Source organism: Poecilia formosa, unplaced genomic scaffold (assembly GCF_000485575.1).
Source record: "Poecilia formosa unplaced genomic scaffold, Poecilia_formosa-5.1.2 Scaffold421, whole genome shotgun sequence".
Lineage (NCBI taxonomy): Eukaryota > Metazoa > Chordata > Actinopteri > Cyprinodontiformes > Poeciliidae > Poecilia > Poecilia formosa.
The window spans coordinates 364258-380879 of record NW_006800360.1 but is presented as its reverse complement, the minus strand read 5'-3'; the positions used below and the strand labels follow the sequence as shown (position 1 = coordinate 380879).

General features: G+C 41.3%; 1 protein-coding gene across 4 annotated transcripts in view; it reads right to left on the bottom strand.

Annotated features, from left to right (window-relative positions):
- The window catches only part of flna (filamin A, alpha (actin binding protein 280)), a 52589-nt gene that overhangs the window by 21418 nt on the left and 14549 nt on the right, over positions 1-16622 (bottom strand). For all 4 annotated transcript variants that reach the window (XM_007576971.2, XM_007576969.2, XM_007576970.2 and 1 more), the window contains exons 3-10: positions 7277-7528; positions 6017-6114; positions 4820-4967; positions 4208-4326; positions 4041-4118; positions 3097-3259; positions 2802-3002; positions 454-591 (exon numbers count right to left, since the gene is read on the bottom strand). In XM_007576971.2, the coding sequence (XP_007577033.1) occupies positions 454-591; positions 2802-3002; positions 3097-3259; positions 4041-4118; positions 4208-4326; positions 4820-4967; positions 6017-6114; positions 7277-7528 (1197 nt within the window). The remainder of the gene's footprint in view (positions 1-453; positions 592-2801; positions 3003-3096; positions 3260-4040; positions 4119-4207; positions 4327-4819; positions 4968-6016; positions 6115-7276; positions 7529-16622) is intronic.

Genomic DNA, 16622 nt, shown 5'->3' with positions numbered 1-16622 from the left:
CTCCACTGGACACATCTGACCCCAAGAAGGTGCTGTGTTTAACAAAACCAGGAACAGTCAGGGTGAAAAAACACTTGGTTTGGACTTAATGTAGACATTACATCTTAGTGACAGCTGACTTGGGCACCAGGCAACACCTGAATAGAGCAGGACTGAATTGGAATGAAGATCTAGAAGAATTGTTTCTTTAAATTTGAGATCCATCTAAACAGTCAGTTGGATAAAGAGACATGACAAAATCAGCTCCACAGATGTCAAATTATGCAAAACTTGGAGTCAGACTCCAGTTTCAGTTAGAACTGGCCATTGGAACACGTTATTGTTTGCCATATGAAACAAGAACTGATACCAGTGAAACAGACCCAATGCCACAGCACTGAAGTGAAAGTATGCGTTTTAAATACTCATGAGTGCTTTCACTGGAGTTCTATGGATAATGAACCGTGAACTTACTGGGGCCCTTGATGGTGACTTTCAGTTCCCCGGTGCCGGCTCCTTTGGTGTAAACCTTGAAGTCTGCCGTCTCCTTCACCCTCAGGCCCTTTGGCTGCAGGCCGCGACCTTTTGCTCTGCACAGGCTGGGGTTGCATGCTGTGAACACGCAGGAGAAAGTTAGAGAGAAGCAGCCCAAGAAAACACCACAGAGCTTTTTCAATTCAACTGTAAAAGCACAGGCAACATGAGAGGTGGAAGTTGGATGAGGTGCAGGAGGAATGAAGCCTTCATGTTAAAGGTCCAGCCTTCACACTAAAGATTCAGGAAAGCTTTCCCTCTCCTTCCTTTAAACTTCTGGTGCCTCAACATTTATCTCATCCCACAGAGCGAGTTTGCTGCTGACGCAGTAAAGGAAGTTTCTTCAAACTGAAGTAGCGTATTGCTCTTATCTCCTAAATAAAGATGGAGCTGCAGCCACAGCTGCCTGGTCAGCAAGAAGCAAATTAAGAGCAGAAAACACACAAGCCATTTTCTAGGAAGGCAACTAATAAGATATAAAATTAAACCTGTCAAATGTTTTACTTGATCTCGAAACAATACAGCAAAAATGTTTAGAGCTAATTTAGGCCATTTGTGTGCGTCATTATCAAACTGAAGTTTCGTTAGAAAGCAGGTTTCAGATTGATGACAAACATTTTAAGTCACCACAAAACTAAAGATCTTCGCTCATAAGAATAAAATGGCCACATTTTGCACAGATTCACTAGAATTTTGCAAAACATGTTGAAAAAGACAAACGGATACTGCTGATAAAGTGAAACTAAAGTTACTGCTGTTTAATTTAATATGATAAATATTACTAATTTTATTTCATAGGCAGCATGGAAAGCCATTTTAATTCATTACCACCATGCATTTTAACAGTTATGTAGCACTGTAGCCCTAATAGGCATTTAAAGAGGATTTTAGCATTTGTCCTCCTCCTGGGACTAACTACCTTTAGAAAAGAAGAAAATAAACATTTTTGATTGAATGTCAGTCTTCGGTCATTATTCCTTGACCAATATTAAAAAAAAGCCACCCAATATTTAGATAATTTATTAAAGTCATCAAAAGACCATGCTGTAGTCTTGTGGTAAACATCTGCACAGCAGAACCCAGGAAAATTAAAAATGATATCATGGAAAGTATAAACTGCAAATAGCACAGACAAATCGTAAAAATTAACCAATTGATCGGATTCTGACTGTTCAGCTCAGTCGGTCCCGACCAGCCCCCAGCATGGCTTCTCTATCTCTACTCAATTAGTGAACACATTGTATCTAAAGGTTAGTGTATAAGAATGAAAGGTGGCCATTTGGTATCATGCCTAAATGTATTCAAAGGGAGAACAGTGAGAAGTTAGTCTAAAAGTTGACGTTTTCTATGACATGTCAAGACAGTCTGCAGTTCATTCGGTCTATGTGAAAATGAGTGCGAGACTTTCATCCGATAACAGGAAGGTTAAACAGATAACAAAATTGCTCCATGTTTTCTTTTTGAACTTTCAGCCATCTGTCATGGAACACGTTGGATTTAGGAACATTGGCAGCCTTTTGGAAAGCGTAGCTAAGGTAAGGTCCCACGGTCACTGGGATCTGAGACTGTTACGTTAGCAATTCCAGCTGCGCCAACCAGGCCAATTAATGACAAAATATGGTAAAGAAAGCTTAAATTGTCAATCGCATGGCAACCCAAAAAGGTTTCTAAAAAAATGCTTGGCATCCATATGCCACAATTTATTAAGCCTTACTGCAGCTATTTACTAGGATGGCTTATAAATGACTCTGGGGGGATTTAAAGACTTGTCTTACAAATATGGAAAAAAGGAAGAAAATACTTTTCTGTTGATGGTTCCTAACAAGGAAACTACACTGGAAGCTTGATTCATTCTGAATTCATGATGCGAAGTCTAAACTCGGAAAATTAGTCATAAGTAGAGCATTCCTTAAACTAATTAATAATTTCCAGGTTGAAATAGTCCAGTCAGAAATGTTGAGTACATGATCACAAGCCACAAGCTTTCATGCATCCAATCTCTGACACACAGTGGGTACCCAAGAGAGACGCCAGGAAACAGGAAATGACAGCAGAAGGAAGAGGCCGTTCTCAGGAGTGGACAGATGCCAGTGGGACGCTATCAAAGAGAAGACTGGGAGGAGAGACCGACAGAAGATCTGATATCCAGCACAGCAGCAGGAGGAGGAGACAGAACACAATTAGAAACCAGCTTGAAATAATTAACGCTGAAGGTTCACAGGGAAAACTGTTACAGTCAACGCGTTTGAACAACAACTGCTGCGGAGACTTAAGATTCAGACTCTCACCTTCTCCCACGTCGACTGTGAAGGGACTCTTGCTGATCTGGCCGCCAGCGAAGGTGATGAAGATGGTGTGCTGGCCCTCCTGGGTGGGCTTGTAGGTGCAGCGGTAGCTGCTGTTGCCCTTGTCCTCGATGGTGCAGGGCACCGTGTTCTTCTTTCCCGCAGGATCCATGATCTCAACCTCCACTTCTCCAACACCGGCACCTTTCGGCAAGAGCAAATCAAATGTGGAATTCTGTCTTGATTTATTTCCTACTTCATTCGATGGCAAACAGACCGCGTCCCCCTTAAACGCTACCTGCTGTGTAGACGTCAAAGTAGGTGGCTTTGTTGGCAATGTTGCCCGATGGCTCCAGGCCAGGGCCCTGGGCCGTCACCTTGCTGGAGTTGCCCTGAGCCATGCCGATGTCCACCTCAAAGGGACTCTTTGAAATATGTTGCCCCGCAAACAAAACCGTCACCTGGAAAACGGAGGGGGGAAAAAAACAAACCAAAAAAAACATTCACTCTTCTCGTTTTCCCCATTTAAATTATTCCAGTTCTTAATGAGAGACCACAGTGTTCTGTTCTTTAGGTCTTGTTGAAGTCAAAATTGTTTTTCTCGACAAACCATTTTCTGCGTCATTGTTAGATTCAACAAAGACATTAAAAATTATACTTAAAACTGAGTCTTTGCCAATTTGTTGAAGTAATTTTGTGCCAGAATGTTTTTTTTTCTGTAACCTATGAATCAAACTGAAGAAGTGAAACAAAATAACCAATCTGGTGTAGGTCTTTCTCCCTATGCATTCATATAATTAACACTGCATGAGAGTGTAACAGCTTCTACAACCCTGTACTTAATCCAGTCAACACAAACCTTCTGGAGTTTTCCACATGAAAGTTCCTGAACTCCTCATGGTTGTTTACACAAAAAGCACTTCACTACATCCCCACACAAACACACATTTTTATGAAATAATTAATCACACTAGAGGTCCAGTCAGTTTCTTTGGTCAGATTTCTCGTCTTTGAGGATATTTTTAAGACGGGGTGTGATGCAAGGGTAAAAATATGCAGCAGGTTCTTTGATGGAGACAATAGTTTGGTACTGAAAGTAGCAGCTCGTCACTCATTTAGTCTCGGCATTTTTCCCCTCTTCTCATGATCTAAAGATGACTTTTTGCCCCTTGATATAAACATTTGTGTGTCTAAAGCAGACCCTCACATATCCATTGTGCATTAGACATATGGTCAGTTTACCTTGTGCATGCCCATCACTTTGGGGGTGTAGACAACAGAGTAGGTGCGGTTCTTGTCGTTGTTCGCCGTCACTTTGGCCTAAAGGAAAATTGAACAACAGTTTACAAAATCCTCAGCTTTTAAAAAGCTTTAGTTTAAACAGGCTACATTCCCAAAGACTGACAAACCTCCTCTCTGTGTCCTGCAGGGTCCTCTACATAAACCAGCACCTCTCCCATCCCTGCACTGATGGTCTCAACGGTAAACATCGCCTTCTTCATCACGACATTTCCCACCGGCTCAATCCCTTCAGAGACAAGACACACACATCAACATGCAGCAGATGCAGAAATGGAGATAGATACGCCTTCAAATGACAGATTCAATGTTTCAGACATGGGGTGACTACAGCCTCAGATGAACTACACATCACATATTACACTATGTTATTATGGCAAAATGAACCCTAAAGCATTATGGAAGTCGTCCAGCCTACAGACGACTTCTTGCAGAATCAGGTATCCTAGCAACAACTCCTAGTAATCATTTACACTCCCTTGCATGCTTGACGACTTCTTAGTTCACTCTTACTAATGTTTCTTCAATGAATTGAAGTTACAGACATTGATCTGTGCGTCGCTGTATAAAGGGTCCCACTACAGAATTTCAATCCGGATTTTGACTGGACCATTGTACCACCATGATTCTGCACAATTCTGTTCAGTATTTCCAAATAGCTAGCAGGATGGACAGTTTGTCGCAGCAGGTAACATGGAGTCCTCAGTCAGAGCTGTGTGTACCTGGGCCGTAGGCACGGGCCTTCTTGGGGTTGAGTTTGGGCCGGAGAGGAGCCCCAGGCTTCAGCTTGGCTTTGGGGAACTGGGACAGGTAGGTCATGACTGAATGCTCGTCCACGTTGGGGTCTACGATCTCTTCTGGGGTTATGACCTGATAAAAATAGACAAAAAGGAACACATGTTTTTATATTTAAGGTCTATGATGCTCGTTTGCCTTTACCCAATCGAGGGCATACCACATGTGCAACCAGCAACGGTTCTTTATTAGTTGCCATGGAACCCATTACCCACAGAAGTAAACTAGGTACTGACATGGTGATAAAAGAACCGCGCCAGTCCTCCACCTCAGCTCAGAAAGTACCTGATCCAGATTCGCATGCAAACCTTCAGCAGCCACTCATACAGTCTCTCACTTTCTGGTTTTGCAACCCACAGACATGGCAAGGGGGAAGACATTACGCTCACTTCTTAGAAGAAACAGAAAAGAAGACGGAAACAGCGGTGACCACAGAGCCAACTGTCATCACGCTACACTGTGCCAGACGTGCCAACACTCTTCTGTTTGGCACGAAGCCAGACAATGGCATCAACGTCTAGAAATGACTCAAATGCTGAATACAGCCACAGAATAAATGTTGGTGTTAAGATCCTTACAACCTACTAGGCACTGATTGTTTACTCCTGTGATCGTCAGCATTATTAATGGGATAAATTTGACTAACCCTTAACAAAATTCCTAAAAATGAGGATTAACTAAATGTGAGCATCCGATGTCCTAAAAAACTGATCTATGAAGATTTTGCACCTCCATTTTAAAAAATCTGATGATCTATTAGGAAACATTTATTTCAGCAAAGGCCAACACAAAAATGTATTCAAATCCACTTTTCTACAAAATGTTAAACAGGTCAGGATCTAAAAGTGGTAGAGCATAATTTGTACTATTGACATGGATTTAAAAAGAACATCCTGGCCACCTTCACAGGAAATTACGAGGAAATAAAAATAAACACGTGGTTTTTATTTTCAACCTCCTGAGAACGACATCAATAGCAGTCACTATGAGTTGGAAATGTCTTACTTCAAAATTGAAATCCCAACAAGCACAAACCCCCTAATTGACGGTCCCAAAAAAGTCTTGTTATTTAGATAGTTAGGTGCTGGTGTGTGTGCAGCTGTATTCTCTGACTCGTCTCCTACCTGAGGGATGCCCAGCCAGTCATCAGCTTGCTGCATGGCCTCACGGGCGTTATCCACTGGTTTGGTCTGATCCCACTGATCCCAGTCAGGACACAGACCTGGAGGAGAAAAACGGCTCAGCTGGGTTTCAAACAACACCACAACTTTATCATAGAAACAGAATAAAACTTTTACATTAAATAGTCCAAAGCAATTTTCAATTTCCAAGGTTACTGATGGTGCTTTACTGCCCCCTAGATTAGCTTTTCACCATACTTTAGGCTTTTGTCTTCTTTTTTGCAAGTGATGAAACACATAAAATCACTGTGTCAATATCAGGGTTTAAAGCGATTAAAAAAAAAAAAAGTTCAGGTTATATTTCCTCCAGAGACCTTCATTAGTGGTGCACCAATTAGAGTTTTCTGGCCGATCTCCCATCTTTAAAAAGCATGATGAGCCAAAACCAATTTCTTTTTTTTTTGTCTAAGAAGTCACTAAATAGAAAAAAATGTTGGAAACAGCAGGGCGACTTTTGTTAACTGCAGACATAACCTGGTGGGTGGGTCCGTCAGTCAGTCCTCTCTCACAGCAGAGCAAAAGAAGACAGTGGATCATTTTCAGACCAATAAGATCAGTTTCTTATCAACACATCGGCCAATCGCAGATCATCCAATATTAAGGAAATCAAAGCAGATTTATCAGTACAGCACCTGAATGTTATGGGACTTTTTCTTAAACCAATGATTTATGCTGACTTGACTATCTAAATAAGCATGATTACTTCAAGTTTGAACCCTTGAGATTTAGATAAGTGTTAATTATATATATATATATTTTAATAAAGTAAATCTGCAGTTTTAGTCATGTGTAGCGTTGCATACAGTTAATGTTTCTAGTTCCTGATCAAGCTGATCTTTAAACCATCCAGAATGACCAGGCTTTACTGAAGCCAACCATCATCAGCTGGATATTTTCACACATGTTGAGCAGCTTTTAAGATTGTTTGACAAGTTTATTTTTTAAAATTCTTTTGATTTCAGTCTGTTAGCAATCTGCAGGTGACTTAAAGCTGATAATGTGGAAAAATCCTGCCTGTGTCTGACATGTTCCCTCCTTTCTGCTCCCTTTTCTTTACTGTTGCATCCCCTTTCAATTGAATACTTAGATAAAAGCCCCCCTGAAGCACACAACAGCCCCACATCAAAACCACATGCTATGATACAAACAGAACATGTCTGCACACCACTTTAATAAGAGACAAACATCTCAACTTCCCCTCACCTGGGGCGCAGCTGTCCACCAGGGCTCCCAGGGCCCGGCCAGTCTGCCAGTCCCTGTTGAAGTTGGTGATGGGAAGCTCGGGAAGTTTGTTCTGGATCCATCCCAGCAGCCTCTGCTTGGGCGTCTTCTGCTTGCCGTCATCTGCCTCTTCCTCCTCATCCCACATGGGCATGGAGATGGAGTAGTGCAGGATGAGGGTCCAGATCAGACCCAGGATCAGCTTCAGGTTCCCATCCACAATGGCTTTAGAGTCTGAAGGCCAAGAGGACAAGGGTTTAAGGACAAACTGCTATAAAAATGAAACACATAGAAACATGTATGTAAATTGTTACTGAGAATGTGTCAAATACGAAGTGACTAAAGTAAAAAGTATGCAAAGGAAAGATGATCTTTGAAAATCATATTTCCCTCTCTTATCAGTTAATGTATGGCAACATTTTCAGGGAGTAGTCAGCTGTATATCAACACATTAGCTAGTATGTTTAGCCCTGGAAGAGAGAGGGGAGTTTACATTTTCTGTGCAGATTTTAATCTGACCACATAGAGGCACTGAAATTACAGACAAAAGGGTTAAACTATCCCCGTCTGAATGGTATATTTACTCTAAACAGACACACATCGGCAGCTGGGAGAAACCATTAAGGGACAACTGGTTAACTTGATACCGGTTATCGATGTATACCAAGATTTTCCATCATAGTTTCCATTTTACCAAGATTGTACTTCATCTTTTACAAACAAATTTAACTATAACTTTTAATCTTACATCTGCTTGTTATACTTGTGTTGGTCTGTTGAAGAGCTGAAAAACAAGCCCATAATTTTAAGGCTAATCCATACATACACTTCAATTTAGTATGTAGTTTCATTTTTGAATTAGTTTATTTTTTTAATAGACTAATAGTAATACTTAAGCATTCATATGAATAGCCTTTTGCTTTAAATAAATTATTTGATGGTTAGTATTGTGTGTATAGATGATATGGTGGCATCTTAAGGTAGTCGCACTGGAAAAGTCTCAGCCTGTCTTGCCTATGGTCACCAGATATAAAGAAAAAAAAAGAGATATGTTCAAATGATATGTTTTTTTTATTATTATTATTCAAACTTTATTCATACAGTTGCTGCTTGTGTTCTCACTTGCACTAGGAAGATGGAGCAAGTACTGTAACAGCTTAGCACCAAAGCTGTTCTGATTCTGGTTCTGGTCTGCATCCCCAGAACCAAACATGGAGACGGAGCATTCAGCTTCTATGCACCACAAATCTGGAACAAACGTCCAGAAAACTGCACATCAAGACTAAAACCCTCCGTTTTATTAAGAGCTGCTTTTGAACTATAAGAAATTGAGCAATATATTTGTGTATTGATTTTAATGACAGCACTTGACAAAATGTAAGGTCTGTTATTGGTTTTCGGAACTGTTGAACATTTCATAAGAAAACAGTTTCACTTATCAAATCCCACTTTATCTTTTACCACTAATTTCACTTTTCTACACAATTTAAATTTACAACAGTGGATATTGTCAAAAAATTACATTTTCTGTTAAAATTATGTAGTTTGTTATGGAGAGTCTGCTTTACAGAGAAATAAGTGAAACTTGTTCCACAACCAACAGGTCCAACTCGAATCCAGATAAAAATCAGTCCAGCAGTTAAATGAAACCGATTCCATTATACACACAATTTCATTACAACACAATACAATCATATTCAGTTCATAAAGCCAACTAGTAAAATACTATTAAGGCAAGTCCAACAGATTGCTTTGGGTAGTTGACTTTCCAGCAATCCTTCATCCTGACCAAGCATGACAAAACAAAACACAAACAGCTTTGTCCCAGATCTCATCTGTGAACGCCAACTGGAAGAGGCAAAGTGATAAACCGAGACTGTTGGAGAATTACAAAACAAAACAAAACAAAAAAAACTTAAATTTTTCAGTATATATTTGAACTCATTGATGGCCACATCATAATAAAGCAGCACATACAGCCCACCATGTGGTTATTTTATCTGAGGTCTTCCTCTCGGCTTATAACCACCAGCTGTAGAGGAAAAAGTGATGCAGCTTGAAGCTAGTCTGGGCACGACTCGCACAACATCCCCTACCCCCAGCAAATCTAGCACTCTGGTTGCATAAGATGGTTTATTGAAGGGATGATTGCAGAGGTCCAGCCTGAAGGGAAGGGTGGGGCAATGTGTCAGCGTGTCCTCTCACCGATTAGAACATTGTCTTGGAGGGGGGAAAATTGGGCAAGAGCGTTGGTGTTTTGTAAGGATGCAAAGCACTGTGGTGACTGCTATGATCCACCGAGCCTCGTCTATTGAATCCAGACTGATTTTTAGTAGTTTCATTGAAGAAACTGCTTCAATTGCGGGGGTTACTGTGGGGCGTATTACAGGCCGGAAAACTTGGGCCTGGCGCCACAACAAGAGTTTGGGGATGGGGTCGGACTGGATGCAGAGCAACGTGGCGAGCCAGACAAGCTGTAAAAACACAATGCAAGTGCAAGGAACAGATCTACTTGAAATATTTTCATTATTACAGTTTGACCCAGTTTGACAGGGAAATGTCCCAGTTTTCTGACAAGAGCAGCGTTTCCATTTCAAATGTGTGCAAAGCTTTCTCAATATTCTGCCAGTGCCAGATAGAAACACAATTTAGCAATTATGTCATTTCTATTAAATAAGGCAAATAGAAATCACACATGAATAAGTTTGTTCTTGCGATAACAGTAAAAAACATGCAACGCCATGATACTCCTACCACTTCCTGTCGTGGTCCACTTTGTGGTTTGCACCAATGGCAACATCCTGCTATTGATCATGTGACTCATGCAATGCAAAGCGTTTCCACTGCAGTTTTGCCAACAAAAAAGTACCAAAACTTTTTAAAAAAACAAATGTTTTTTTTTTCCAAACCTGTTATGCTCCCATTTAGCAAATTTATTTTCAAAATATCAAATTGCAAAATGACACTGTCAATTGAAGCGCAGCTTATATCAAGTTGTTTTCTAGTGCGGTAAAACATGACATTGCATTGGCTCCCAGTGGACAAATAAACCCTGCATGAGCTCAGACCAGTGATTCTTTCGAGGTCAGTCCTCATGAGAACACCAAAACCTCTCTGCCCGTGGGTACAAATGGAGAAACTCTGTCCAACCACAAATGGAAGTAAAAGGAGAAACAAGAAAATGGAGGCAATAAAGGAGAGTCAGAAAAGGCTGCCTAAGGACAGAGATAAAATTACCAGTTTTAAAGTATCTTTTGAACCAACGGGTGGGTTTGAGCTGGGTGTGCATCACAGGTCGTTGCTTGCTGGAGGAATGCAGATCAGCTGCAGCAAGGGTGTGTTACATAGCTGTCAGGTACACCAGCTCAAACAGGACCCCTAATGCTACCAAAACAACAGCTGAGGAAGTCGGATCGTACACCGTGTTGAATCTTGAGCTGAGACACTAAAAATCAGCGACAAACTCCCACTTGCGGCGTTTCCAAGGAACTCTGAATGACTTTTAAAAAGTCCGATGAGAAAGTTGTTGTCAAAAGTGTTATGACACACATCTGCAAACACATTCTGATAACGTCAGTACATGTGTGTGTATTCTCCTCCTCTCAATAGCTACTAAACATCCAAGGAATCTGGCAGTATTCCCAGCAGACCACAAGCCTACTGCAGCCCATATATGGACAAAGCCTGCCACAAACCCCCCCGCCTCCCTTTTGCTGACTCACAACTCTTCCCTCCAACCTTTTTAAATGTCTGATCTTCCTCTTGTCCCCAAAATTCCCATGACTCATCCATTTGGCACAGTCTCAAAGCAGCAAGGACCGCCCACCAACCAACCAACCCATGACACACCGGAGACATCATCGCAGTCTCCAACCCGCAGCTCGTCTTTATCCTGGCCCCTCGACAAAGAAGTATGACCAGTAGGGAGATAAGCTCTTGCTTTAAGACATTTATTCAATTTAAAAAATGTGAACACATACTTTTAAATGAAGCCACTTGAATGCATCACATTCATTCCATATCCCAACTCAAATCAGTATGTCAATGTTTTCCTCCATGCCTTCACACAGTTCTTAAGGAGATACTAAACTCGCTGCCAAGATTACAGGTGCGCTGAAACCCAGAGGATCTGAGGTCAAGTCGGACACCAACGTTACAACTGGATAATTATGATGTTCTTCCTCTGGGTCGAGGCTATCCATCTGAGTAAATTGGAGTTCAATTCTGATGACTTGTTCAAAAGAGATTGTAGGACAGAGCAAGAAATGCGTAGATGGATTCTGGCTTTTTTGCCACTGTGGTGCATCACAGTTATGGTCTGTGGTGGTGAAGATTGATCTGAATGAATTTACTGGTTCACTCACATACCAACCTTCTATGTGCAAAAAATAATAAAAACCCGATATAAGCAATTGAAATGAACCGATTTTGTGATGACTGGGCTGCTTCTAAAAACTGGGTAAGGAGGAAATTAAGAGTCATAAGGAGATTCAGGTCTGACTGGAAGGAGACCAAGAACTGACTTTTTCCTCTCATTACTTTTGTTGAATGATGACGCGATCATGTGAATAGCTCCTATAAGTCTAAGGCCATGGTTTAAAACTAGAAAAAATTTGACAAATAACTCTTAGCTAAGCAGGGTCGATTTTACATTCAAACAGAGAAATGTAAGACATTTGAACCTCATCCTTGGTGCAGTCTCTAGTCTCCTGAAGTGAAGAAAAGGCCAACCTAAAGACTCTACTCTGAGCCCCTCCCAGAGGAGCGAGCTTCTCTCTCCATCTCTAGAGAGAACCCAGACACCCAATTCAGAAAAAATCATTTTGGCTGCTTGTTGAGAAATCATGTTCTTTCAGCCACTACCTAAAGTTCATGGCCATAGACAAGCGTAGTAACGTAGGTCGACGACTAGTAAACTGATGGCGTTTTCCTTTCGGCTCAGCTCTCTCTTCATCACGATAGATCAGTAGAGAACTAGAGTCACTACATACGCCACACTAATTCTCCCAGACCACTCCATGCTCTTCTGGCTCTAGACAAGTTTCAGATTTGGCAGTGATGAGTTCAGTCAAAGAAACTGTGGTAAGAGGGATCTGTGGGTTTCCCTCCACATAACCTCATCTTGGATAAGCACCTTGGATAAGGTGTGGTGATTGATAGAAAAATTAATTACCTTTACAAGTATCAAGACTTTGAAGAAAAATAACCACATGGCAACGATTAGTGTACATCTTTTATCACTACCAATCATGAGGTAGAGTAGCTCCGTTTTTATCCAATTGAGCGAACTTTAAAACCGTCAAAGAAAATGCTAATTAGTTGTGTTTCCATCTACTGGTTTGGAGTAAATCAACCAGGCTATGCAAAGCATAATTTCACCAGATTTTGACCCTTCACATGGCTGTGGTAAACGGGAAGTAGATGTTTCAAACTTCTATGAACCACACATCTCAGAAAATGGGGCTCCTCCCCTCCGAACTGGGGGTTTTGAGTCTTTGGTGCGATCCAGACCCACCAATAGATGGAAGCACACACTATGTCAGAACTTATTTGGCAAATGTGTTTCCATTTCCCTTTAGGTACAATAACTTTTTGGAAAAGCCAGAAAGTACTTCAAGTGAGTGTAAAAACTTGAGTTTTGACTAAGTTTTCAAAATTTGCCGTTTCCATCAACCTTGAAATGAAAAATGAAGATGAAAACACAGTCGGTGTTTCCTGCCCCTGGAAATGATCATATCAGTATCTTATTTCTTATTTGTAATTGTGAAAATCCAAATTCACATTTTCTAACCAAGCAACTCCATCTTTCCAATTTAATATTTAGGGAATTTTCACCTGGGGTAAGCTGCAATGTATAACAGTTTATGGATTCTCCGTTTCCCACAGATTTCCTGTATTTCATCCATCACTTGTCACTGTGTGATAAAGGCATGTACCAAATACTTCAGCATGAAAAAATAAAAGTTAATTTATGGATGCCAAATATAGCAGCAAAATGCACAGAAAGCATGCAACTCTTCAATGTTCTGACAAAAAAAATAGAGAAACCTCAGGAAATGTCTTCCATTCCTCATTGTCCTTAAGGACATTGAGATGATGGCCTGAGTTAAATTAGCTTTAATAGTGTGTGATGTAGCAGACAAAGAGTCAACTACAGCTTCCTCAAACATCCAAAAGCTGATCGCTTCTCTGCTCCTTCCTTCCCTCCAAGTTATATAAAATAAGCCATAATTAAGCTACTACACTTCCTGCTCTTCCTTTCTGCTCCTTCCATATGTCCCCCTCTTTTCCTCCCTCCCTTCATTTTCTTTTCTGCCTCTGCTTGGAGAAAAAAGAAAAAAGTTCCCCCTGGTTTTTTGCCTTAAAAGGGCAAAGCAAACTGGATCTTGGCAGGCCTCCCATTCCTTGGGCTCTGGTTTCAGACTGGGAGGGAGGAGGAGGGCGGGAAGGACATGGAGGAGGGGAAGCGAGGTGGAAGGCCCAAAGAAAAAAAAAAAAGGGGGAAGTGCTTGAGCATAGGACATTTTTAACTCCAGCCTGACAATTTACCCAACTGATATTTTCTATACATCCAAGTAAAGAGTTGGGCAGGAATTGGAAAATGAAAGGAAAACAGGAGGAGATGAAAGGTTGGGGCGGAAGGAAGGGCAGGACAGGAGGCCAGAAGAGGACTCGGGCAAAATGATTAATGAGCTTTGATACATAGCATGCAGCTTTCAACAACTGTTTTCTTCCTGAAAACATCTGAGAACCATCTTCAAGCCTGACAGAAGGACCTTGGTTTCCACGCAACTGAAAAAAAAAGGCTCTCCTTGTAACAAAGTAAGAACAGAAACTCCAAAAGGCCTGCACAGCTTCCTAAAACTCTCCACATATTCCATTCTGTCACTGCTGTTCACATGCGTTCTCCATGCATCCTTGTTCAGGCTGAACATTAGACATTGGGTGTTGGAGGCAGCTTTCCAACTATGATGTAACACAATAGCTGGAATTCCACTGTACTCGATGGGAATGCAGACACTGCTCATCGGCAGCATTCTCTTGACCAGTCCTCTTTAGCTTATGAAGCTTATGCTTGCATCGTCAACACACTTGCAAAAGGAGATGCATTTTCACCCAACATTCACTTTTGATTGAGCGTCAACATTTCTTTATGAAGGAGATTCCAATTTTAGCAGGACATCTGTCCCTTTCAGGCAGTTCTTTATTGAAATTGTTCATTTCAACAACAGAAAATTTGTGTTTAATGAAGAACTTAGGATATTATAGTTTTAAGTTATTTTCACAGAACTACTTTTTGGATCAGGACTGAAGAGGTTAAAATATTTAGAGATTATCCTCTTTTCTCCCTGCTGCACTTTGTCCAAGTTGTATTCCAGGTTTACTGTTGGAAAACACTTGAGATATTGTTTTAAATGTGTGAATGTCCACAGTGCTGCTTTTAAAGCACCACTTTGTTCCTTCTCATTTGCTCTACATCAGTCATACCTCAGCAAAACCTGTGATGTTTCCATTTACATGACTGAAAAATTAAATGATTATTGGTCAGTACTAATGTACTGCAGAGATTTGGCAAATAATTTTGCACTCGCTGCTTGATAACTTTGAAAACGTAGTGGGAACACATACCAAACAAGTGGCAATTTAATTTTAGAGCTGGACAGAAATTGGCTGTGGATGTGAATAGGACACGCTTAAAACAGAGCTGCGGAGTAAAGGCGGCTAAAAATTGGTTATTTTCTGTATCAGCAAAGTCAAAATGCAGTCTGAAGTAGCAGAGATGTACAAAGATATTTAGACAGACATTCTGCAGCACGTCTGTCGTTCATTCAGGCTGCAAGAAAATGGGGGAGTAGTAGACTTTTAGGGGATAAGAGGAAGGCAAACAGAAGTACAGCAGATGTGATCCATTTTATCCTTTACAGCCTTCAACCCCCATCAGCCATTAAGCATGGATTAGGAGATGTGGGGAGAATTTTGGCAACAGAAGATTTGCTGTACTTTCTGAATGACATGTGTGACTGTGCCAACCACCTGCTTACTCCCAAAAATCTTTGTGATGCATTAAAACAAGTATTCAATGCGTTTCAGGCACAGAAAGTCTGAATACATAGTACTTCAATAATTAGCCAACACTTAAGGAATCCAGGCAGTTCTTGGTGATATGCAAATTGCCAGGATGTAACATTAAGAGTAGTAACGTTCCAGTACTTGGTCCTAAGGTAGCCTTGGATCCCAGAGGCTGCAGCACCCCCGAGAAAGGCAGACAACAGGCACCCCCACCTCCCCCAAAGAGTAGCTATAGGCCGAACATAGGCAGCAGAGGCCAGAGGCTTTGAGCATTGAGGAAAACTAAACCCCAAAACCCCAAACCAATGGGATTGACATACTACTACATCTAGGAATTAGAAAATCCAAGGAATGGGTGGGGCACCATGCCATCCCATGGAGGTCAAGGGAGCAGGACCCACACCAGCCCCCAGTCAGTCCTGAACACCCCCATGTTCATGTTTCTATAGCTAGCTCTGCTTTTGTTTGCGCAAACATGTGCGTCGGTTCAAACCACCAGAGCCTGTTTGTGCTCCAGTGAGCTCACAGACCATTGAATTCTAGCAATGCTCGCTGTTAATTATATTTAACTCATTCTTTCGTTAGTAATACGCAAAACATTTATTGCATTATGAAGCAACATCCTTCCAGGAGGAGAACACTGCTTGTTGCCACACATGCATGTGCCCCAACCTGCACATCTCTCCTCCCGAGGAAAGACAGGAGAGCCGCCAGGAACAAAGTTACACCATCAGTCTGTTTTCTGCGCATGCAGCATTCATGGAAGAGTTTACTGGCTGCAATCCTGATGTTTCTGTGAACAGCAGGCAGGCGAGCACAGGTTGAGAAGCGTTCCTGAAGGGCTTTAAAATCAGGACTCTGCTGCTGAGGAAAAGATGCTGCTGATTAGAACGAGATCCTCACATAAACAGCCCTTTGTTTAAATGGGAAAAGTCCAGGATGATGTGAAGATAGACGAGCTGAATTCTGTGCAGTACATTAATCATCTCCAACACGCACGCAAAACTAACGCCACACAGTTGGACATTTAACTACAGAATACAATGAGCAAAAAAACCGTAAACATCCTTAATGTTTTTTTCTGATCTATTGTGGCTTTGAAAACTGTAGAAAGACAAGTACATCAATCTTGGAGAGAAACTTTGGTTGCAGTGATCACTGGGATATGAGCCATGGATTGTGGAAACGGGAAAGGATTTTATAAAGGCTTGTTGACATATTATTGGAAAAATCCACTTTGGAATCAGCGGACCCACCT